The 24742-nt window shown below is 46.5% G+C and overlaps 1 protein-coding gene across 1 annotated transcript in view; it reads right to left on the minus strand.

The window, feature by feature from the left end:
* Nucleotides 1–24742, minus strand: part of LOC130131967 (contactin-associated protein-like 2) — a 285127-nt gene that overhangs the window by 154327 nt on the left and 106058 nt on the right. The window contains exons 9-12 of the mRNA XM_056301695.1: nt 24228–24377; nt 14547–14709; nt 13456–13562; nt 13218–13337 (exon numbers count right to left, since the gene is read on the minus strand). Of these exons, the coding sequence (XP_056157670.1) occupies nt 13218–13337; nt 13456–13562; nt 14547–14709; nt 24228–24377 (540 nt within the window). The remainder of the gene's footprint in view (nt 1–13217; nt 13338–13455; nt 13563–14546; nt 14710–24227; nt 24378–24742) is intronic.

Raw genomic sequence — 24742 nt, forward strand, 5'->3', positions numbered from 1 at the left:
GGCGGCTTCACATGCCGCTGCGGCCTCTGGACACCCTCTGCAACTGAGGAGGGAGCAGTATCACTGCATCCTTGCTGCACAACCCTCTCAGTGGATTCTGGAACGTCTACAGGCGTCGCTACACATGCATGTGGTACATGTGGAACAACCCTCAGATCATCATCAGATTCATCTGACACATTACAGTTCTCAATCTCAGTATTGATCATTTGATTGACATGTCTCTTGTACACCTTTCCATACACTTTCACAAGATATGTGGCAGGACCAAGTGGTTTTACAATGCACCCAGGCACCCATTTAACACCTTCCCCTCCCCTGTGGTTTCGAACCAACACCTTCTGTTTTGGTAGGAAGTGTCTGACTTGTGCCAACTTATCTGCTTGCTTGGCCTGTTGACTGTCCTGTCTCTGTTGCATGGACTCTGTGAAATTAGGTTTGGTGAGAGACAACCTGGTTTTGAATTGACATCTGAGAAACAAGTCTGCAGGTGTTTTCCCTGTAGTAGACGGTGGTGCACACCTATAACAGAATAGGAAAGTGTGTATGCAGTGCTGCAACGTCATATTGCTACTCTTTCCCTTTTCAAGAGCTGTTTTCAGGTTCTGCACCAAACGCTCTGCAGCCCCATTAGAAGCTGGGTGGTAAGGAGAACTCTTAATGTGTTTCACCCCATTGTTTTTCAGGAATGTTTCAAACGCAGCAGATACAAATTGTGGTCCATTATCAGATACAAGTGCGCCTGGAAGACCCCAAGTGGTAAAGTATCCCCTCAAAACTTCTATGGTCTTTTCAGATGTAGTGCTACTCATCAAAGCTACTTCTGGCCAACGTGAACAGCTATCAGTGACCACTAGGAAGTTGAACTTTCCCTTCTGAGCATAATCTATGTGTATCCTCTGCCAAGGACGGTTAGGCCAGCTCCAATTGTGAACAGGAGCTGTGGCAGGTTGGTGTCTGTTTAACTGGCATGTCTGGCAACTGTTTACCAGTGACTCTATGTCAGAATCAAGGTTTGGCCACCAAAAGTGACTACGGGCTAATGCCTTCATCTTTACCATTCCCTGGTGATTTTCAAGCAATTCACGTAACATCTGTGGTCTTAACACCTCTGATATGATTACCCAGAAACCCCACATCACACAGTCAGATTCAACAGTCAGTTCAGTGTTTCTTATGAAGTATGGCCTTAACTCATCTCCATTCAAATGCTTTGGCCAACCATTCAGTGTGAAGTGCTTCACTCTCTGTAGTACTGCATCAGTCTTTGTCTGTTGTGCAATCTCTTGTGAGGACACTGGCACTTTATCCAAGAATGAGACCCTAAACACAGAACTATAATCTGAGTCTGCCTCTTGAGTCTGTAGTGGTAAATGCGATAATGCATCCGCATTTGCATGTTGTAAGGATGGCTTGTAACGTATGTCATACTGGTATGCTGCTAAAATTAATGACCACCTCTGCAGCCTAGCTGCTGCCAATGTAGGCACTCCAGTCTTGGGCCCTAGTATCTTTAGCAGTGGTTTGTGGTCTGTAAGCAGAGTAAACTTTTGTCCATACAGATAGTAATTAAACTTGGTCACCCCAAAGATGAATACTAAGTGCTTCTTTCTCTATCTGAGAATAGCTGACTTCTGTTTTAGTGAGTGTCCTAGACACGTAGGCTATAGGTTTCTCACTGTTGTCTGGAAACTGATGTGAAATCACAGCACCTATGCCGTAAGGCGAAGCATCACATGCCAAAATTACAGGCAGTTTAGGATCATAATGTGTAAACACTGGCGCGGCTACAAGCTGTGCTTTAGTACGCTCAAACGCCTCTTGACATTTTCTTGTCCAACCCCTCTTTATCTTTATGGAGGAGCCCAGTCATAGGCTTAATCTCGCTGGACAGGTTTGGTATAAATTTGCCATAGTAATTGAGCATGGCTAAGTACGACCTCATTTCTGTCACATTTTTGGCACAGGAGCTTTGTCAATAGCCTCAGTTTTCTCTTTAATTGGGCGCACACCCTCGGCATCAATTACATGCCCAAGGTAGGCCACACTGTTCTGAAAAGAAGGCGCATGTCTCTTTGTTAAGCCTCAGCCCATGTTCTTCCAGTCTCTGTAACACTTGTTTAAGATTGCGCAGATGTGTGGTGGTATCTGTTCCTGTTATCAACATATTGTCTAAGTAGCATACCACGCCATCAAGCCCTGGTAATACTTCATCCATAGTGCGCTGCAAAATAGCGGGCGCGCTAGCGACCCCATATGGCAAGCGGTTGCATACACAGAGACCTCTGTGTGTATTGATGGTGAGAACCGGCTTACTTTTCTCATCCATGTCGAGCTGAGTGTAGGCCTGCGTCAAGTCAAGTTTAGTGAGATGCTTTCCACCTGCTAAAGTGGAGGATAAATCCTGCGGTTTTGGAAGTGGGTACTGATCTACATCAAGCCACTGATTTACCATCACCTTATAATCTCCGCAAATGCGCACTGATCCATCTTTGTTCGGAATGCACACTAGCGATGCAGCCCGTCCACCACGCTGCACAGGAGAGATAATTCCCTGTTGTTCGAGTTCGGTTAACTTGTTATCCACGGCTTCATGCAGTGTATAAGGCACTGGCCTGGCTTTGCTAAATGTTGGTACAGCATCCGGTGATACACGCAAGGATGCAGTGAGGCCTTTTGCACAGCCCAGCTCTGCACTGAAAACTGCTCTGTGCTCTGAGCACACTTGCTCCACTGGCTCAGATGCGGCAACGCGATTCACTTTTGACCAAACTAAGCTGAGCACTCGAATCCAATCACGCCCCATCAGCACCGGTGCTTTACCACGGGCCACTAGCAAGGCAGCTGTAAATGCTGCTTCCCACATCGCACATTCACCAGGATTTTACCCCACAAAGCTAACGGTTGGTCTGTGTATGCTCTCAATGTAACGTCATATGAATGAAGTTTCGACCCTTCCAGTTTGGATTTGTACAGCTCTCTGAGATAACTGACATGGCTGCCCCGGTATCTACCTCCATGTACATCCTAACACCACTGCATTTTACCATCACCTTGTAAGGTTTCACATACTCACACTCAGTCTTTACTGAAGACAGTCTCATATCAGTTCGCCGTTCAGAATCAGTCCCTGAGTCCGGTTCGCGAGTTGCGACTGCCTGGTCCACAAAGTTCACCTGCCCGCCCGCCTGGGCGGGCAGACGAATGTCCAGCAGCCCGCCTCCCTTGGTCCCTACCGGCGTCGGTGCGCTGGTTCCGACAGGCTCGCTCCAGATGTCCGTTCTTTCCACATCCGCGACACCGGAAGTCTTTGAAGCGGCAGCTCCCCGGTCCGTGTCCTTCCCCGAGGCACCTGTAGCGGTCCTGGTGGCTGTCGCTGACCTCCCTCTGGTTCCACGCAGTCCTGGGCTCTCGGTCTCTCCGCACTCCGACATGATCCGCTCGCATATGCACAGATGACTGTCCCTTCTGCATGCTTTCTACTCCAGAATTCCTGCATTGGAAATTGTTGGTTACTTCCACCATCTTTTGCCACGTTAATCCCTCGCCAATGGCGGCATTCAGTAACTTCCGGCGCAGCCCTTTGTTAGACGTCCCACACACGAGCTGATCTCAGAGCCGCTCCTCCAGGGTCGCGCCAAAATTGCATGTAGAAGCTAATCCTCCCAAGCTAGCAATGTAATCAGCAAAAGTCTCTCCAGACTGTTGTCGACGGCCTCTAAAAGCAAATCTTTCCACCAATACCTTCTTCTTTGGCGTGTAAAAATCCCGCAACATCTGTAGCAAGGTTGCAGAAGCAACTTCACTGAACTTTGTCGGTGATATCAAGTCCTTTAACAAGGCTAAATTCTTCCGTCCAACCACGGACAAAAATACGGCTCTTCTCCTATCTTGCTCAATTTGGTTAGCAGACAAGAGTTGCAGAAGCCTTTCTTCATAACTGTCTAAAGTTTCTGCCGTTTCGTCGAACTGCAGTCCTATATCTGTACCGTACAATGCCATTGCACATAAAAATAAAGAGGTAAATCCCATCCTCGTCGCCAAAACTTGTCGTGTATGTACAGGATAACTGAATTATACAACGATCAAGGTGTATCTTGGTCTTCCTCTTTTATTTGCTAGACCATAGTAACATTACAACACGACTGCGTTAAGCAGGCAGGAAAACACATGAGTGGCCCTCTTGCTCTGTCTTCTTCCAAGGGCGCGCACCAGAGTGGTGCACGTACATTTATACAATGTACACAACCAATAGACATCGAGGGTCAGAGGTCAAACATAAAATACATATTACTGCAAATAAAAACATTTGCTTTCGTGTGCATCTCCATACACTACACTGTACAAATAATTAAACTACGAGGGCTTATCTTCGATTTGATGAAGCAAAACTTGTTTTGCTCCGATAACAGATGGTAAAAGCAGTCTTGGACATGTCCATCAACAAATTAATTGTATGCTTCTAACGATTCGTAGGCCTTCATTGAGTCTTTTGTAAATATACTTGTTGTGTCTAGGTACTCAGTCACATCCCACCAGCCAATGTTTGGCAACTTCGTGATATCACTTGTCCACTAAGCTTCAGCAAGCATACACGGATAGGGACGTTTTCTCCGGTGCTTAGCTTACGTTTCTATTCGTAATGCTTTCTGTCTTCTTTGCTTAGACCTTTACCATATTCAGAGATTTCCATTTTCTCAAATTTCTAACTTTTCTCCGTTTAATTTTAAATGCTTTCATAGGTACGCACGTCGTTTCTCGGCCATGTTTTGCCACATGTTCTGCACGCGCATCTTGTTTACAATGCAGCTTTTACATCATGCAATAAGGGGTCTATAGCAATAGCCCCGGGCCTGGCAGCAAACCTGCCATTGTTAGCACTAGCTCAGCCTCGTCGGCAGATGCGGCGGAGTTTTTCTCCGTTTACCAGTGTGGGATGGCTCGCAAGAGCAAGCCACTGGTTGTGTGACCTGGTCTGCAGTCACCTAGTCTGCAGTCACCTCTCCCAACTGCAAACCGGTTTTCACCCCTCACCTGCCCTGTTGGTAGTCCTACCGGCCAATGCGCTTCTCCCGCTCCTGTCGACAGAGTAAAGCAACGCACACTAGTGTTAGGAGACTCCATTACCCGCAATATGAGATTAGTTTCGACAGCCTTGGTTCACTGTTTACCCGGGACCAGAGTCTCCGACATAGAGGACAATCTTAAGGTGCTGGCATCAAGAAGAGAAGAACAGGGAACCCAGGCACACAGCACCACTACTTTCAGGAATATTGTTATTCACGCCGGCACCAATAACGCTAGGCTGAAGCAATCAGAGATAACAAAAGCCAACCTAGTCAGGTTGGGTTTGCCAGAAAAATGTGTCGGCATTGATTAATTGTCCCTGGTCCCTTGCCCGTGAGGGGTAATGATGAGATGTACAGTAGGCTCACCTCAATGAACCGCTGGCTGGCAGGTTACTGTAATGAGCAGGGATTCGGCTTTGTTGATAACTGGTTCTTTCTGGGGCCGCCCTTACCTGCTGAAAGTGGACGGCATTCACCCTACTGGGGACGGTGCCGCTCTTTTGTCTAGCAATATAGATAGCTTGTTTATGTTTAGTTTGACACTAGGGACTAATATGTTTGGTCAGAGAGTTTCTCAGTGTAGATCAGACTGACAGCTTGGTCTATAACATTTAGAACGTATCCCTACCCTGTTGTATTGCTCCCAATATCTCCTTTCCTAAATGTGTGAATCACAATGATCTAATAATCAGTCCGAACACTGGTGGTGGTGAAATGTGCAATTAAGTACCTAAATAAACTACAGAACCAAACATCTAATTTTATCAAAAATGTGACCACATTTCATCCAAAGCGTTGATCGTCAAAATTGTCAACTGATAATACAAGGTGTCTAATTCCAATTAATATTTCACCTATTGAAATTATACCAGCAGAGTTACAGCATGTTACAGGTTGTGCAGGAGGACCCAGACGACCACCCGGGAAACGGAGCACTCTTTAGTAACGTTTAATGAAAAGTAACAAAGTAAAGGGAGAAAATAATAAGGGAGAGAGAAATGCGGGATTTGTATGGTGCTCGGGTAGTTTTGTTTGTGGGGTGTGTGAATATGCTATGTGTAGTGACAGGCGGTAATGTGTCTAGCTATGTGTTAGTGTTAATTATCCTAAGTGTATGTAATATGTAATGGAGCATTGTGTGTTGTGTAAGTGTGCATGTACCAGCAAAAGTACCAAGTCCGTAGGCAAGGGGGAATCGAGGAGGAGTAGTCCAAGTTTAAAAGCCAAAGTAATACTCCGAGGAGGTTGGTTGGCAGGCGAGCCGGCTCTGTGCAACAGGTCATAGGAATGCTATAGGAAGATCTGGCAATGAGTTGAGAGAAGACCAGGTTCTTGTAGGGGTTGAAGGGATTGCAGATGGGGCACAGCTGAGGGAATGAGTGACCGGGGAAATGCAGAGCCGTGCTGCCAGTCTGCCAGTAGATGGCATCAGAGGCGCCGTAGGGAGCGCCGTGCCCATTGGGAGGTGCTGGGGACTTCAGGGTCTGAGTCCGGTGATGGGGAACGTGAACACGCCCCAGCTCTGGTGGTGAGGAGTGGAAACACAGGCGAAGCCAAGCACAGTGGAGGCCCAGAGGGAATGGAAGAGATAGGTTGCAGGGGTTGTGAGGGTGAAACTGTAACACAACCCCTCGCTTGGAAAAAGGAAACCGGGCCCCCTCCTGGAGCCAGACCTGGGAAGGGAGCTCGTCAGCGAGTGTCTGGTGGCCGGGCCTTGGCCCATGGGGCCCGCTCAGGCCCAGCCCGAAAAAACAACATGGATCCCCACCAGCCATGGACCCACCACATGAGTGGATGAGCATTGGGGTAGGGTGCAATGCAGGTTGGGCGGCAGGCAAAGGCGGGGATCGGGGCGTGCCGACTTCCAGCATTGCAGATTGGTCCTTGGGATGTGGAAGTTCGCCTCTCTGGCAGAGAAGGAGCCTGAGCTGGTGTGGGAGGTGGAGCAGTACCAACTAGATATACTTGTTGGGCTCACCTCCACATATAGCATGGGCTTGGGTACCAAATTCCTGGAGAGGGGCTGGACTCATTACTTTTCCAGAGTTGGCCAAGGTGACAGGCGCTGGGCGGGTGTGGTGATACTCACAATTTCATGGTTGAGCACCGCCGTGTTGGAGTTCTCCCCGGGGAATGAGAGGGTCGCCTCTATACAACTGCGAGTCACTGGGGGGAAGGCTCTGAATGTTGTTTGTACTTATGCACTGAATAGCAGTTTGGAGTATCCAGCAATCTTGGAGTCTCTGGGTGGTGTCTTGGATAGGGCTCCACCTTGGGACTATATAGTTTTTCTGGGGGACTTCAACACTCACGTGGGCAACGATAAAGGAACCTGGAGGGGTGTGATTGGGAGTAACGGCCTACCCGATCTTAACCTGAGTGGTCTCTTGTTATTGGACTTCTGTGTAAGTCATTGATTGGCCATAACAAACACCATGTTCGAACATAAGGTAGTTCATAAGTGTACTTGGTACCAGAACACCTTAGGCCGAAGATCGATGATAAGACTTTGTGGTCGTATCATCAGATCTGCGGCCATATGTTTTGGACACTCGGTTGAAGAGAGGAGCAGAGCTATCAACTGATCACCACCTAGTGGTGAGTTGGATGAGATGGCGGGGAAGGCTGCCGGACAGACCCGACAAACCAAAACGTGTAGTGAGTGTGAACTGGGAACGGTTGGCAGAGGTCCCTGTCCGTGAGGTCTTCAACTCCCACCTGCGGAAGAAGTTTTCATGTATCCCCAGCGAGGCTGGGGACATGGAGTCTGAGTGGGCCATGTTCAAAGCCTCTATTACAGATGCAGCAGGCAGGAGCTGTGGTCATATGGTCATCGGTGCCCGTCGAGGCGGCAACCTAAGTACCCGCTGGTGGATGTCAGTGGTGAGGGAAGCTGTCAGGCTAAAGAAGGATGCCTTGGTTGGCTCAGGGGTCTCCTGAAGCAGCAGACGGGTACCGGGAGGCCAGAAAGGCTGCAGCTTCAGCAGTCGCAGAAGCAAAAACTCAGTTGTGGGAGGAGTTCGGCAAGGCTACGGAGGGGGACTTTCAGTTGGCCTCAAGGATGTTCTGGAAAACCATACGGAGACCCAGGAAGGGGAAGCAGGGCTTGACTCAGGCTGTGTTGAGCCGGGGAGGGGATCTGTTGAGCCGGACTGGGAATGTTGTCAAGCAGCGGAAAGAACACTTTGAGGAGGCTCCTGAACCCGGCTAACACGTCCTCAGTGGAGGAGGTAGAGTCTGAAGACTCAGGGGAAGCCCCACCCATATCCCTGGCAGAGGTCTCTGAGGTAGTTTAAAAGTTTCGCGGTGGCAAGGCACCGGGTATGGATTAGATTCGCCCTGAGATGCTGAAGGCTCTGGACATTGTTGGGCTTTCTTGTTTGACACGCCTTTTCAGTGTCGCGTGGAGGTTGGGGACAGTACCTGTGAAGTGGCAGACTGGGGTGGTTGTTCCCTTAATTAAAAAGAGGGACCGGAGTGTGTGCTCCAATTATCAGGGCATCACATTGCTCAGCCTGGGAAAGTCTACTCTAGGGTGCTGGAAAGGAGGCTACGACCGATTGTTGAACCCCGGATCCAGGAGGAACAATGCGGATTCCATCCTGGCCATGGAACAACGGACCAACTCTTTACCCTTGCAGAAGTGCTGAGGGGGACATGGGAGTTTGACCAGCCAGTCTACATGTGTTCTGTGGATTTGGACAAGGCTTACAACTGTGTACCCTAGGGCACTCTGTGGGGGCTACTGCGGGAGTACGGGGTACTGGGGCAGTTGCTACAAGCCATCCGGTCCTTGTATAACCAAAGTGAGAGCTGTGTCCGCATTCTCGGAATAAATTCAAACACGTTTTTGGTGGATCTCGGACTCCGCCAAGTTGGTCCTTTGTGTCTGATTCTGTTCGTGATATTCATGGACAGGATCTCAAGGCGCATCCAAGGTGAGGAGTGTGTCCGTTTTGGGAACCTCAGAATTGCATCTCTGCTCTTCACAGATGATGTGGTTTTGTTGGCTTAATCAGAACGCGACCTCCTGCGTGCACTGGAGGCAGTTTGCAGCTGAGTGTATAATGGCCGGGATGAGAGTCAGCACCTCCAAGTCTGAGGCCATGGTTCTCTACCCGGGAAATGATGGCTTGCTCTCTCCGGGTTGGGGATGAGTTGTTGCCTCAGGTGAAAGAGTTCAAGTATCTTGGGGTCTTATTCACCAGTAAGGGTAGGATGGATTGGTGCAGCACCAGCAGTAATGTGGACGATGTACCGGATGGTTGTGGTGAAGAAGGAGCTGAGAAAACCTGTTATATAACTTTTCAGAGTAGCACCCTTTTTGCCACTCTGTTCTCCTTAGTGAGTGTATTTCTGGCTTTGTTATACTGGATCCTATCTGTACTCCTGTAGGTCCTCTTTGGCCTGAGTTTAGCTGAGAACCAGGGCTTATTGTTGTTAAAGGTACTGAAGGTTTTGGTGGGCACACACATATCCTCACAAAGGCTTTAAGGTTTTAAGAATTAAAAATTAAAAATATAATCTTAAATCTTGATCTTAAACTTAATCCTTAAATAAGGTAAGCATTGAGGAGGAAAGCTTTGAGGCTCTTCTTAAAGAAAATAAGCTAGATATCGTTCCATCAACTAGGGGCCAGGTGAGAAAAAAAGGGTGTTATAACTTTTTAAATGGTCAAGTATGAGCACAGGGAGCAGTAGTGTATATGTTAATATCAGTTTGCAGGTATTAGGGGTGGGGATAAAAAAAAGATTGTGGGATGCATCATAATACTCTCTTGAATGCCTCTGCATCGATGCACATTATTCCATAATCATCCATAATCATCCATTATCTTATCCTGCTCTCAGGGTCGCGGGGATGCTGGAGCCTATTCCAGCAGTCATTGGGCAGCAGGCGGGGAGACACCCTGGGCAGGCCGCCAGTCCATCACAGGGCCGACACACACACACACACACACACACACACACACACACACACACACACACACACACACACACACATGCATTCATTCCTAGGGACAATTTAGTACGGCCAGTTCACCTGGCCTACATGTCTTTGGACTATGGGAGTCCAAAATTGTTATAGAGATCTGATTATTCCATAATCAGATCTCTATAATTCTATTTTCAACATATTGATTACCTCTTTAAGACTTTTTAAAGCAGTTCTTATTATGGGCTAATGAATCAATTTGTTTGTATTTTAATTTGATGTAGCTGAGCAATGTCTTTTCAAATGTCCATATGTTCATTTTCTTCTTAACACTAACAGGTATATTTAATGTTCAGTGTGTGGTATGAAACCAGCCAAATGGATTTCATGCTCTGCAGCTGCATGGACAGCCATTCCTCACATAGCCCGGATGGGAGGGATGGGAGGGTTGCGGAAGATGGGAGGGATGGGAGGGATGTGACAGATGGGAAGGATGTGAGGGATGTAAGAGCTTGGAGGGATGTGAGGGATGTGAGTGATGGGAGGGATGTGACAGATGGGAGGGATGCAAAGGATGTGAGGGTTGGGAGGGATATTGTTAGGGTTTGTGGAAGACCCCAAGCGCACGACACCAGACAGAGATGGGGTTAGCCGAAAACTGGCGTACTTTATTCCTTACGCGTACAACAGTCAAACACAGGGAGGCAATGAGCGACAAGGAAAAACGGAAAGTCCAAGGGGAAAAACTCGCGGGTAATCCAAATGGGAACACGGCAGGATACTTCCACGGAGAAACTTCGCAAGAGAAAACATAAACCAGTGGCTGGGGTGAGTTCGGAGAGAAAAGAACCGTGAGGGAAGAGTAGCCGCTACTGCGGGGAGGTTACAACACGAACTGACAACGGGCGCGTGGGAGGCCACCAAACTTAAGCCCAGCCCTGATGACTAAGCGCGGCCCTGACGAGCCGATTGGCTGCCGGTGCGGGGTGGGCGGGCCACGGCGCGGGGTGGGCGAGCCGTAACAGATGTGACAGATGTGAGGGATGTGACAGATGTGACAGATGGGAGGGATGGCATGCACATAAAAGTAGGTTGAACACCAAGCAGACAGAATCATGCTGGCTTCTTGGCAGTAGCTGGATTGCACAGGCTGGGAGACCAGTGAGAAGTGCATTGAAGTAATATACACTACCGTTCAAAAGTTTGGGATCACCCAAACAATTTTGTGTTTTCCATGAAAAGTCACACTTATTCACCACCATATGTTGTGAAATGAATAGAAAATAGAGTCAAGACATTGACAAGGTTAGAAATAATGATGTGTATTTGAAATAAGATTTTTTTTACATCAAACTGTGCTTTCGTCAAAGAATCCTCCATTTGCAGCAATTACAGCATTGCAGACCTTTGGCATTCTAGCTGTTAATTTGTTGAGGTAATCTGGAGAAATTGCACCCCACGCTTCCAGAAGCAGCTCCCACAAGTTGGATTGGTTGGATGGGCACTTCTTGCGTACCATACGGTCAAGCTGCTCCCACAACAGCTCAATGGGGTTCAGATCTGGTGACTGCGCTGGCCACTCCATTACCGATAGAATACCAGCTGCCTGCTTCTGCTCTAAATAGTTCTTGCACAATTTGGAGGTGTGTTTAGGGTCATTGTCCTGTTGTAGGATGAAATTGGCTCCAATCAAGCGCTGTCCACTGGGTATGGCATGGCGTTGCAAAATGGAGTGATAGCCTTCCTTATTCAGAATCCCTTTTACCCTGTACAAATCTCCCACCTTACCAGCACCAAAGCAACCCCAGACCATCACATTACCTCCACCATGCTTAACAGATGGCGTCAGGCATTCTTCCAGCATCTTTTCATTTGTTCTGCGTCTCACAAACGTTCTTCTTTGTGATCCAAACACCTCAAACTTGGATTCATCCGTCCACAACACTTTTTTCCAGTCTTCCTCTGTCCAATGTCTGTGTTCTTTTGCCCATCTTAATCTTTTTCTTTTATTGGTCAGTCTCAGATATGGCTTTTTCTTTGCCACTCTGCCCTGAAGCCCAGAATCCCGCAGCCGCCTCTTCACTGTAGATGTTGACACTGGTGTTTTGCGGGTACTATTTAATGAAGATGCCAGTTGGGGACCTGTGAGGCGTCTGTTTCTCAAACTAGAGACTCTAATGTACTTATCTTCTTGCTCAGTTGTGCAACGCGGCCTCCCACTTCTTTTTCTACTCTGGTTAGAGCCTGTTTGTGCTGTCCTCTGAAGGGAGTAGTACACACCGGTGTAGGAAATCTTCAATTTCTTAGCAATTTCTCGCATGGAATAGCCTTCATTTCTAAGAACAAGAATAGACTGTCGAGTTTCAGATGAAAGTTCTCTTTTTCTGGCCATTTTGAGCGTTTAATTGACCCCACAAATGTGATGCTCCAGAAACTCAATCTGCTCAAAGGAAGGTCAGTTTTGTAGCTTCTGTAATGAGCTAAACTGTTTTCAGATGTGTGAACATGATTGCACAAGGGTTTTCTAATCATCAATTAGCCTTCTGAGCCAATGAGCAAACACATTGTACCATTAGAACACTGGAGTGATAGTTGCTTGAAATGGGCCTCTATACACCTATGTAGATATTGCACCAAAAACCAGACATTTGCAGCTAGAATAGTCATTTACCACATTAGCAATGTATAGAGTGTATTTCTTTAAAGTTAAGACTAGTTTAAAGTTATCTTCATTGAAAAGTACAGTGCTTTTCCTTCAAAAATATGGACATTTCAATGTGATCCCAAACTTTTGAACGGTAGTGTAGGTGAGAGGGGACTAGATCTGGACCAGGAGCTGCTCAGCACGTTGTGAAAGGGACATTCTGATTTCCTGGATGTTATACAAGGCAATCAATCATTAGACCAGAGAACTGGTCTAATGATTGTACTGTAAGATGCCATAAATTGCTTATTATGTTTTATGCTACTTTTATAAGCAACACTTACTGTTGAGTAAGTAGGGTACCATTAATTTTCACTATTCCAAAGACTATCATTCACAACCGGACTCATCAGATACACACAAGCTGCTTTACACATCGGACAAAGAGAACAAGCTTCTGGGCTCTGAGCTTTCCATGGAAAATGCTTTTTACCATCTGAGCAAGGCAGCAAAACAGACAGCAAAAACTGGTAGCAGCTGTATTGCAGAAAAAGCCAAATAGGTCTCACCTTTCATGTCACAGTAGACTTTGAAGGGAGGGATAGGTCCACTACCATCCGGGTCAATCCAGTAGCTTCCCGACCCCTTTCCCAACTGCTTATACTCTTCACAGGACTGTTCATACACCGCTGCAGAGCACACAACACAAAGCTCAACAGGGAGGAGGTGATGTGTGTGTTTACTAAGTGTATCTTTCTGTGTGTGCTAACAGGTGTGACATGTAAATGTATCTCTGTGTGTACTCACAGGTGTGACATGTAGCTCCAGTGTAGCCAGTGCCGTTACAATTGCAGCTGAAAGTATCCCATGTCTGAGAGCAACGACCACTATGCTCACAGTGATTAGGAACACACCTGGCGGACACACACATACACACACACACACACACACACACACACACACACACACACACACACACACACACACACACACACACACACACACACAGGGGCAGGATATGCCACAATCAGAGTCTAACAAGACAATAGTGGCTCTACGTCCATCTAATGCTGTTAAATTCATCATAATATATTCCTTTTAAACCACTTCTGAGATAGTGCATTCAGGAGTCTTTTTTTCTTCTTCTTCCAAGCTGTGCTTCACACTCACACCTGGGATTTCCCAATATAACCACAGTCCACTGGGAACGGAACAGCTCCACTGGAGCAGTTGTGGTTTCTTCTAGTCTGGAATTCAAACTGGCAACATTTTAGTCACTAGCCTGCTTCTCTAACCTTTAGGCCACCTCAGGGTGTAAAATGTTAGCTGGGAAAGCAAACACTGAAAGGCATAACCAAGTGGCTGGGATAGTGTACAGGAATATCTGTACTGAATACAAACTGGATGTCCCCAAGTGCCAGTTGGAGACACCACCAAAGGTGGTTGAGAATGGTAGAGCTAAATTCCTGTGGGACTCCAAGTTCTAGACCAACAAGCAGGTGCTGGCTAACCAAACTGACATTGTGATGGTCAACAAGGAACAGAAGACAGCAGTAGTGATCGATGTAGCTATCCTGAGTGATGGCAACATTGGGAGGATTGAACATGAGAACCTAGAGAAATACCAAGGGCTGAGGAAAGAACTAGATCGGATGTGGAAGGTGAAATCCACATAGTCCCAGTGGTAATATGAGCACTAGTGGCTGTGACCCCCAAACTGGGAGAGTGGCTCCAGGAGTGCATTCCAAGGAACAGCTACGATACTGTGCAGAACCCTTAAACTCCCAGGCCTCTGGTGGAAGACCCAAGCTTGAGGTAATGACCTAGAGGGACTGTGTCTTATTGTGTGTATATGTGTGTGTGTGTGTGTGTGTGTGTGTGTGTGTGTGGGCTCAAACCTGTCTATGATGGCACACATGTCAAGGCTAACATTTTCAAAGCTTCCAATGATGCCCTGCTCTACAGCCTTGAGGTCAGCCAGCTGGTCGTCAACATGTATCATTTGCATGCAGCCCTGGAAGGAGCGCTGAAGAGGAGGTGTGTTCGTATGCAGGGAAAAGCCTGTGAATAAATAATACAGAGGTAAAGGTTAGTGGAAAGGTGTTGAGTCAAACTTCCACCACTGAGCCCATTAATGGTTTGAGCCTTATCAACCAGATAATGTATGCTATGTGGCCCACAGTTTGGACAGTCAGTTCTCCACCACACATCAAGGGTTGCCGCTGCAATGATTATACATGCCTACTGCTGTTTCTTGCTATAAGAATCGTGTAAGAAAGCATACTTTCCATCATCTGTACATACACTTTATTATATTCCTGATGAATTATTATAATTTATTATTCCCTGTGATGGCCTGGCGGCCTGTCCAAGGTGTCTCCCCGCCTGCCGCCCAGTGACTACTGGGATAGGCTCCAGCATCCCCGCCACCCTGTGAGCAGGATAAGCGGTTTAAATAATGGATGGATGGATGTATATGTTATATTTGTAAATGATCCTTAGATGTCGTAATTTATAAAGTACATGGAAGTTGTGTATCATTAAATGGGCGAGTTTCATAGCATGGACTTTACAAGTGTATGAAACATGTATGGTCCAGCATATATAGATCTGCGACTGGAGTAACGTGAATGACCTCTATATAAGGTAAGAGAAGACCGATTGTCATTGTGCGCACACAGCGAAATTTTGTTTGGTGACTCTCAGACCAGCAACACTAGACAAGATAAATGAATTAAAGAAAAAAAAACACACGCCCACAAGATAAAAACAAGAACAAACAACATTTAGTATAAATAAGTGAAAAAATAAGTGAGGTAGCAAAAATGATGATAAGACAATAAAAGATAGAAGCGGCTTTTAAAGTTCAAAATAGTGCATGGGGTTATTGCACATAGTCGTCCATATTGCAGCGGCTTTAATACCAGTTAGTCCTCAGCAGCTATAGACAGGTGTGTTTGTGTGTGTGTGTGTGGGGGGGTGGGGGGTGGAAGCTCCAGCTCTGGGGAAGAAGCTGTTCCTCAGCCTGATAGTCCAGGTTTTGATGGCGCGGTATCTTTTCCCCGATGACACTGCACCATCAAAAATATATGAATATGAATTATATGAATGGCGACATGGTGGCACAGTGGTTAGCGCAGTTGCCTCACAGCAAGAAGGTCCTGGGTTGGAGCCCCGGGGTAGTCCAACCTTGGTGGGTCATCCCAGGCCATCCTCTGTGTGGAGTTTGCATGTTCTCCCCATGTCTGTGTGGGTTTCCTCTGGGTGCTCCAGTTTCCTCCCACAGTCCAAAGACATGTAGGTCAGGTGACTTGGCCGTACTAAATTGTCCCTAGGAATGAATGGGTGTTTGCTTGTGTGTGTGTGTGTGTGTGTGTGTGTGTGTGTGTGGCTGCCCACAGGGTGTTGTGATGCGTCTAGTGCAGCAGCGTGTAGTTGGAGGGAAGGTGCATGTGTTCTGCCAACCCTTTGTGGCGAACAGGGAAGCATCCTAGCGTGTAAGCCTTCCCTTGCCAGTACATAGCCTCTCCTTCACCAAGACTCCTGCCAGGCCTCCCCGTGGCCACACATGGTAACTGGGGTCGTGCGGCCCCCAGGCTAACTTGGCAGGGGATCTCAGAGGAGCAGGCCCACCCTGGTGGACATGCCCTGGCACCTATCAACCACTGCCCCGCTGCCTTGTGGGTGAGTCTGGGAAGACATAAGACTAAGGGAGCTTACCCCAACAGAAAAGCAAGCTATGGAGGCACACTTTGAGGCGGTTTCCAAAAAAAACTGGATTTCCGGCAGCCTCCTGCAGTTGTGAGAAGGTGCCGGTCGTCTAGGGATCCCCCTTGTCATCAGAACCATCTCCTCTACAATCAAGTCATGTGGCGTTGGGAGACGTGCACCCCCCATGCCACTTTAAAAACCATCTCTGCGCAGGTATCTTCTTCTGCTACCTGAGTCCCTGACCTCACAAAGTCTGGCGGCGATGGAGTATCCAGTGACGGGAGCAGGTCTGAATGAGCTGGGAGTTCTTAGTTGGAACTCTGCACACCAGCGGCACAGGGCAACGGTCGTTAGCAGCTGGGATTGAGTGGCAGCTGTTTCCGGCAGACCCCTGTGCGTCTGAGCAGCCCTATTTAGGGACCGCACTGCTCACCCCATTTGGGAACGGCCTAGAAAAGGTGGCCCAAAAATTGCTCACTCAACACTGTGCCCGGGCAGGAAACCATACCTGCCAGACCATTCCACTATGTGGTCGAAAAACACATACTATACCACTAAGAATTGCAGCATGGACCGTAAGAACACTCCTGGATGTCAGCCATGGTACAGACAGACATCAACGCAGAACAGCATTTATTGCCAGCGAGCTGAAGCACTATTATGTGGATGTGGCGGCACTAAGTGAGACCAGGCTCCTTGAAGAGGGCTCGCTCAACGAAGTAGGAGAGGGCTATACATTCTATTGGAAGGGATACCCCATAGGAGGTCAACACATCCATGGAATTGGTTCTGCAATCAAGAAAAGTCCCTTATCTAAACTCGAAGAAACACCAGTGGGCATAAGTGAACGGCTGAAGGCTCTCCGCATACCCCTCGTAAAATGCCGATATATCACCTTGATAAGTGCCTATGCTCCAACTTTACTATCCCATGATGAAAAGAAAGATCGCCTCTACCAGGCACTCGACGATTTACTCATCAACATCCCAAGGAGCGACAAAGTCATTTTGCTTGGTGATTTTAATGCACGAGTTGGGAAGAACATGCAAAGTTGGAATGGAGTGATTGGCGCCACATAGCATTGGAAAAGTCAACCCCAATGTCATAAGACTTCTTAGTCTGTGCTCGGAACATGACCTCACCATCACAAACACCATTTTCCAACAAAAGAATAAATACAAGGCATCCTGGATGCATCCAAACACAGGCACCTGCTTGATTATGCTATCATGAGGCGGGCTGATCTTAAAGACGTGCTCCTTACGAGAGCTATGTGAGGAGTAGACTGCTGGACAGACTACTGCATGATCCTGACAAAAGTCAGAGTGCATGTCCGACCCTTGAGACACCAGGCTAAAAAAGAAACTTTCCAACAGCGACACCCGAAACACCTTCGGTCGTTGTCTAGCCGGCAAGTTAGTTGACATTGAACAGCTGATCAACTCAGAGTCTGGGATGGATGAGAAGTGAACCTCTCTGAGCAGCACCCTCTTTGACCATGCAGCCCAATCCATTGGCTTCAAAACCAAGAAACATCAGGACTGGTTGGATAACGATCTCCACCCTCCTGGACAACATGCATAAGGCACACAGAGCTGCCCTCAGCAACCCACTATCACAACTTCTCAAGATAAAAATGGCAAGACTTCCACTCTGAGGCCCAAGCAACTAGGTGGAATCTGCAAAATGAGTGGTGGATTTTGAAAGCCAACGAAATCTAGGCTCATGCAGACAGGAACGACATGCATGGTTTCTATGATGCAGTTAAGGCCATCTATGGCCCCAGAAACTGCTCCCTGACACCCGTTAGGTCTGCTGATGGAACAACTCTCATCAAGGATCAGGCCCTGTTAGTGGAGCGGTGGACTGAGCATTTTAACACCCTGCTCAACCAGCCCACCCCAGTGGACTCAACTGTACTGGCGGAGCTCCCTGAACAGCCTACTTTGCAAGACCTAGACCTCGCACCATCTTTCAAAGAAATCCTACATGCAGTCAAGACCCTGAAAAACAACAAAACCCCTGGACCTGATAATATTCCAGCTGAAATCCTCAAGGAAGGAGGCTACTTCTGTACAAGGACACTATCTCTATATCCTTGAGGTGTGGAGTTGTGAGTGTGTCCCCCAACAGTGGAATGATGCCAACATTGTGACCATTTATAAAAACAAAGGAGACAAATCCATCTGCTCCAACAGTAGGGGTATTTCACTACTGGCCATTGCCGGAAAGGTCCTAGCCAAGATCATGCTCCGCAGACTAACACTCGCAATAGCTGAACGGGTCATACCAGAGTCACAATGCGGCTTCCGAAAGGATAGAGGGACTGTTGACATGATCTTTGTCACACACCAGCTCCAGGAGGAATGCAGAGAACAGCACAAGGATCTATACATAGCATTCATAGACCTCTCAAAGGCATTTGATAAGTTAATCGGGCCCTGCTGTGGCAAGTCCTGAAGAAATTTGGATGTCCACCCAAGTTTCTCACCGTCCTTGGACAGTTTCACTCAGGAATGATGGCCCGAGTGGTAGTGGGGAACCACAGTTCTGAGCCCTTTGGTGTGCAGACTGGAGTCAGACAAGGATGTGTGCTAGCCCGAGTCCTCTTCAATATCTTCTTAGTCTCCGTTACAACACCGTTACGAAGGAGGATGGAGAAGCAGGCTGGCGTCACCATTGACTTCAGGTTCGATGGTAACCTATCCAACATCAGGAGGTTTCAGGCAACCACCAAATTGACCTCTGAGAACATTATTGAGCTGCAGTATGCTGATGATTGTGCCCTGGTAGCCCAGACACCAGAAGCCCTACAAAACACTCTGTCGGCAGTTGTAACTGCATACAGGAGAATGGGACTGATCATCAACACCCAAGATAGAGGTAATCTGTCAGATGACTGCCGGCCTCCCAAGCCGCCCAACAACCTACACAGCAGAAGGGGGGCCACTGTTTCTGCCTTCAAATATCTGGGAAGCATGCTATCTGACAATTGCACAGTGGACGATGAGATTCAGCACCGCCTCAAACCATTCCTGAACATTTTTTTGCAGTGCGGCAGGGTGCATTATCCTGCTGAAAGAGGCCACTGCCATCAGAGAATAGCGTTGCCATGAAAGGGTGTACCTGGTCTGCAATGATGCTTAGGTAGGTATCACGTGTCAAATTAACATCCATATGAATGCCAGGACCCGAGGTTTCTCAGCAGAACATTGCCCAGAGCATCACATTGCCTTCGCCACCTTGCTTTGTTCCAGATTCAAGATGGCGGCGCGCTGGACGCAGCGGCTACTGCGGCTCCCTGTTCAGTGTCGTGTTTTCTTTGTTATTTATATGTTAGTTTTAAGTTTATTTACAAGTGTAGGTCATGCACTCTTCTACAACCGTCAGGAACTTTTAAACCTCAGAACGGATTACTCACTTCCCTCCACCATCACGGACAATTTCCCCAGCTCCTGTGTTTATTGCTTCTATCTACGTTTGTGCCTTGGAGAGCATCGTCTGTAGGTTCAGTTGCGACATTATTTAAGTGAGTGATGATGTCTGTTATAAGAACGTCGTTGTATTCATGTTAATATGAAAATAGCTATGTGTAACGTTAGCTTCTCCCATTTTCTGTTAGCTAGTTAGCCAGCCAGGCTTTCGGTTGCTAGTTAGCTGTGTCAGCTCCGTGGTAGAAATGTCACGTTATTCTGTCTGCCCGTATTCCGCCTATATTATAGCATATTGATCTATGTCATATGTACATTATTTACAATTAGTTCATAAGTCATTCATAAATCATGTGTGATTTCGTAATTCCTAGGTTATGTGCAGCTATTTACATGCAGTTATGTAGCCTACAATTATTATTTACATGCAGTCATGTGCAGTTATTTACATGTGTTATGTAGTTATGTCATAGACATGTGATAACATTTTATAATTTATGCAATGTTTATTGAAACATTATTTCTCTGTATTGCCCCCCTATACAGTTTTACAAAAAAGGTTTGAATTCTCAAAGTTCTTCAGTAAAGTTCCTCAACTTGGACCGGGACTCTGTATTTCTTTGGGATTCTTCATGTTGGCTATCTGTCGGCCTGTTTATACATGGACACAGACACGTAGGACAGAATAATGCCTATAAACAGTTTAGTTCAGTTTATTATCAAATTAATTAAAAAGTGCAACCAGGGCAATGAAAGGGGTGTGCTCTGACTGCTCTCCTGGACAGCTGACATGCTAGCCACCACGTGTACGGAAAATGAAGTAGTACATTTAATTGCATCAAATTTAATACTAAATGGACACGTTAACAATCCCATAAGTTAAGTTTTTTTGGGGGATTTTCTTCCCCCGTCTGCTGATCCGGGGAGGGCTGCAGACTACCACATGTCTCGTCCTATACATGTGGAGTCACCAGCCGCTTCATTTCTCCTGACAGTGAGGAGTTTCGCCAGGAGGACGTAGTGCACGAGAGGATCACACTATTCCCCCCCAGTTCCCCCTCCCACCCGAACGGGCGCCCCGACCGACCAGAGGAAACGCTAGTGCAGCAACCAGGACACATACCCACATCTGGCTTCCCACCCGCAGGTACGGCCAATTGCGTCTGTAGGGACGCCCGACAAAGCCGGAGGTCACACGGGGATTCGAACCTGCGACATAAAGTACAGATACTTTATGTTGCAGGGAATTTTCAGTTGGCCATGGAGGTGAAAATGACCTGACTCAGCATGCTTCCACAGAAATGCACAAGAAGGCCACACTAGCTAAAGGTGCAATCGATGCATTCTTCATGGCATCTACTGTGGAAAATGACAAAATTGTGGCAAGTGAAGCCTCGTACGTGTATTATACTGTTAAACATGGACTCAGCTACAACAGCACTGGCTGTTTGTTAAGCTCAACGGTGTGTTGTTTCATGACTCAAATGTTGTGAAGAAGATGCACTTGGGAAGAACGAAAGCTGAGATGATCACAATGAATGTTTTAGGACCAAAGGCTGTGCGGGATATTCTGGATGACCTGTCCCCGACTGAAGGTGAGCCTGTGTTTTACTCGGTGGCCACCGATGCCTCAAACAAGGGAAATAGAAAAATGTTTCTTGTGTGCGTGAGATATTTTTCTGTGTCCGATGGAGTGCAGTGCAAATAAACCTGGCTTTTATGAAGACAGTGAAGAAACTGCAAATGGTATGCATCAAGCTCTGAAGAACTGTCTGGAAATTATGAACTGGGGATTAAACACATCACAGCCTATGCAGCAGATAATGCCAATGTCAACTCTGGGAAGCACCACTCTGTTTACCAGTTACTGAGCAGTGCCAAGAGTGGCATTCTGAAAGCTAACTGCGCGGCTCACATAGCTCATAACACCTGCAAGCACGTCTGTTATCAGCTGTCAGTGGATATTGAGTCACTCCTTTTAAAGATCTACAGCCACTTCTCAGTATCTGTTTCCAGAAGAGAGGAACAGCGTGCATTTTTATTTATTTATTTATTTATTTATTTGCCTTTGTTGACATTGAGTGGCATGAAATTCTGCGTGAAGATTGCATGTGACGGCTGTCTCTTCATCCAGCTGTTGATCGTCCCCTGCACTGCTGGCCAGCTCTCACCTCATACTTCAGGTCCCTTGCGGAGACCTGTCCTGTGGCACTGAAGAGGATTTTTGAGCACGAAGAAAAAACTGGAGCTGCTGAGATTTATCTGTGCTTTTTCCACAGTGTGGATGTGTTTTTGACACACTCGACACACTCGCTGGAGAGAACGATGCTCTGCATCACAGATGTTTACGAGGTGTTGGGCAAATTCAAAGCGAAGATGCTTCAGTGGAAACAAGACAGCTTTTTTGGATACCAGACCAAGCAGCTGATGGACAGACAAGTGTCAACACAAAGATCGAAGCAGCAAAAGGACTTTCTGAAGTTCTATGACTCTGTCATTGCATAGATTGACAAGTGGTTTGATTTCTCATCGGAAAATGTAATGATGAAACTGATCGGCCTACACGAGGAGCTCTCCTTCACTGACCTGGAGCAGGTGGTGGCTGCCCTCAAAATGACAGAGACAGTCAGTATGGACCAACTCTATGAAGAGTTTTGTGCTAGCAGGGAGGAAATACAGAAAGCCAGACAGGATACCACAAAATCCACCGATGAGAAGTGGGTGGCAGTTTTCCAAAACACAGGGAAAGCCAACTTGATCAGCATGTTCAGGATTGTCTCATTTCTCCTCTGACGGCCATTAACTGGTCAGACTCAAGAAACAGATGTAGCACAGAGCTGAACAAAAATGAACTTCAAATATCTGTGAACTGTGACTTGCCATGTAAGGACTTTTCTCCAGCTGCACAAAAGGACGAAAGGCTGCTTGAACCGGTCAAGAGCAACAAAAAATACCCATGGAAAAGTAGACTTGATGAGCAGAGGCATGCCCCTCTTTCCCTCTTTTGATTTTAAATGTTTTTTGTTGTTGTGAGGGTCCAAGTTGTGATTTCCAACTTATACATAGTTTAAGTGAATAAGAATAAGAAGCACTCATTCCCTACCACTGTTTGTGTACACAGAGGGCACACCTTCTGTGAGTCTCTGCTGTTTGATTCCTCTGCCAAACTACAGCATACAGAAGCTATTGTTACTTCTAGTGTGTCATTTGTAGGATTAACAAGAAGGGGATAACGTTGTCTAACCTACAGTGCAAGAGTCACAAGTGTTCTGACTAATAGTAAAGGTGATAGGTAAAGGTTCAAATAAAGGACTGTGTTAAAGGAACCTGCTGTAAATTAACAAACTATTATTAAACCTACCGAATGTTACCGAGGCTTGTGTGAGTTGTGTATTGAGCTTTAATTTGACTGTAAAAGATTAGCTATCATTATGACAAATAGCTTAAAACAATACACTGTATAGTCACACAACACCATACCCACACCGCCGCGGCACGCCACCTTTTGTCCCCTATTGGTAGTGAAAAATTCTGCAACCCTAGTATGGCGTGTCAAATTGTTCAGATGAGCAGTTCTCGAGAACGCAATCGGCCGGATCTGAATGTCCTGAATGGCGCTACACTAGTTTAGAAAAACGAATCGAAATAAAACAATTTATGGATTTCTAATATCCTCTTTTGATATTGCTATTCAATGCTGTACTCATGTGCCACAATAATGTAATGCGTTTGAGTCGAATTATCTTCATCTGGGGGTTTTTCAGAAAATATTGATTCATGCGATTAATTCAAATAATTAACAGCATATCATGTAATTAATTCAATTAAAAAACTAATCGTTTGACAGTCCTATTGATAATCCATCCATCCATTATCCAAGCTGCTTATCCCAATTGGGGTCGCGGAGATGCTGGAGCCTATCCCAGCAGCCATTGGGCAGCAGGTGGGGAGACACCCTGAACAGGCCGCCAGGCCATCACAGGGCCCCTATTATATCATTAAAAATCTTAACAATGTTCAAACCAGCCACATACCATATCTTGAAGATAACAATCTTACATGTATTTGATATTTTGTCTTTTTAAAGAATGTGGATGTAGAGGCACTTGGCTACATTAATCCATCACTTGGGGCAGCAGTCTTTCAGTCGATGTGACATATAGCTCTGCATATCAGACTGGTAATGTGCCTCCTCTGCCAGATGCCACTAAACAGCCAAATGTTACACATTGTATCTTTAAAGAGAAGTGAAAAACTGTTTATTTTCCACCCAATTTGAAAAATGCAGGTAACTGTGTTGAAAAATGAGACAAGGAGTATTGTGGCGTGTTAACATCATGCTGCATCCAGCACGTCAAAAATGCTGAAGCTGTACTGTTATTTGACGGAAAATGGAAAGTTACTGCGGTAAAAGTGTTGTATTTATGAGTCAATTACCTCCAAAGTAGTAGGTCCCCCCAGTCTTGATTTGAAAAGGGATGGCTGTTCTGATGGTGGAGGCCTCATTTCCATCAATAGTCAACATGGCATAGTTATCCATGACATTCAGATGGATGCTGTGCCACTGGCCATCATTCAAACCAGATCCTGAAAGAGAAAAAAAATCAAGTGGCATAAGACATCAGGCACACAGTCCCTAAAGGCACCGTGTACCTACTCTCTTACAAAAGAAAAACAGTATCTTGTCTTGATGCATGCTCAATAATCTAGGTAAGGAAATCAAAGAAAGTTGAATCAGTTCATCTGACACAAGGTTTAGTGGGTGAAATGATTCCTCACTCAGCTAAGCTACCCCTCCACTCAACTGACTGCAGGTATTCCCACCCTTATAAACAGCATAGTTGCATAACGAACCAACCAACTATCGGGTTAACTACAGTTACAATGGCCATGTGTACTACTCATAGAGGATTGGGGAATAGTTGCAATCACAGCATTATAAGATGGCGACA

Source organism: Lampris incognitus, unplaced genomic scaffold (genome assembly GCF_029633865.1).
Source record: "Lampris incognitus isolate fLamInc1 unplaced genomic scaffold, fLamInc1.hap2 H_2, whole genome shotgun sequence".
Lineage (NCBI taxonomy): Eukaryota > Metazoa > Chordata > Actinopteri > Lampriformes > Lampridae > Lampris > Lampris incognitus.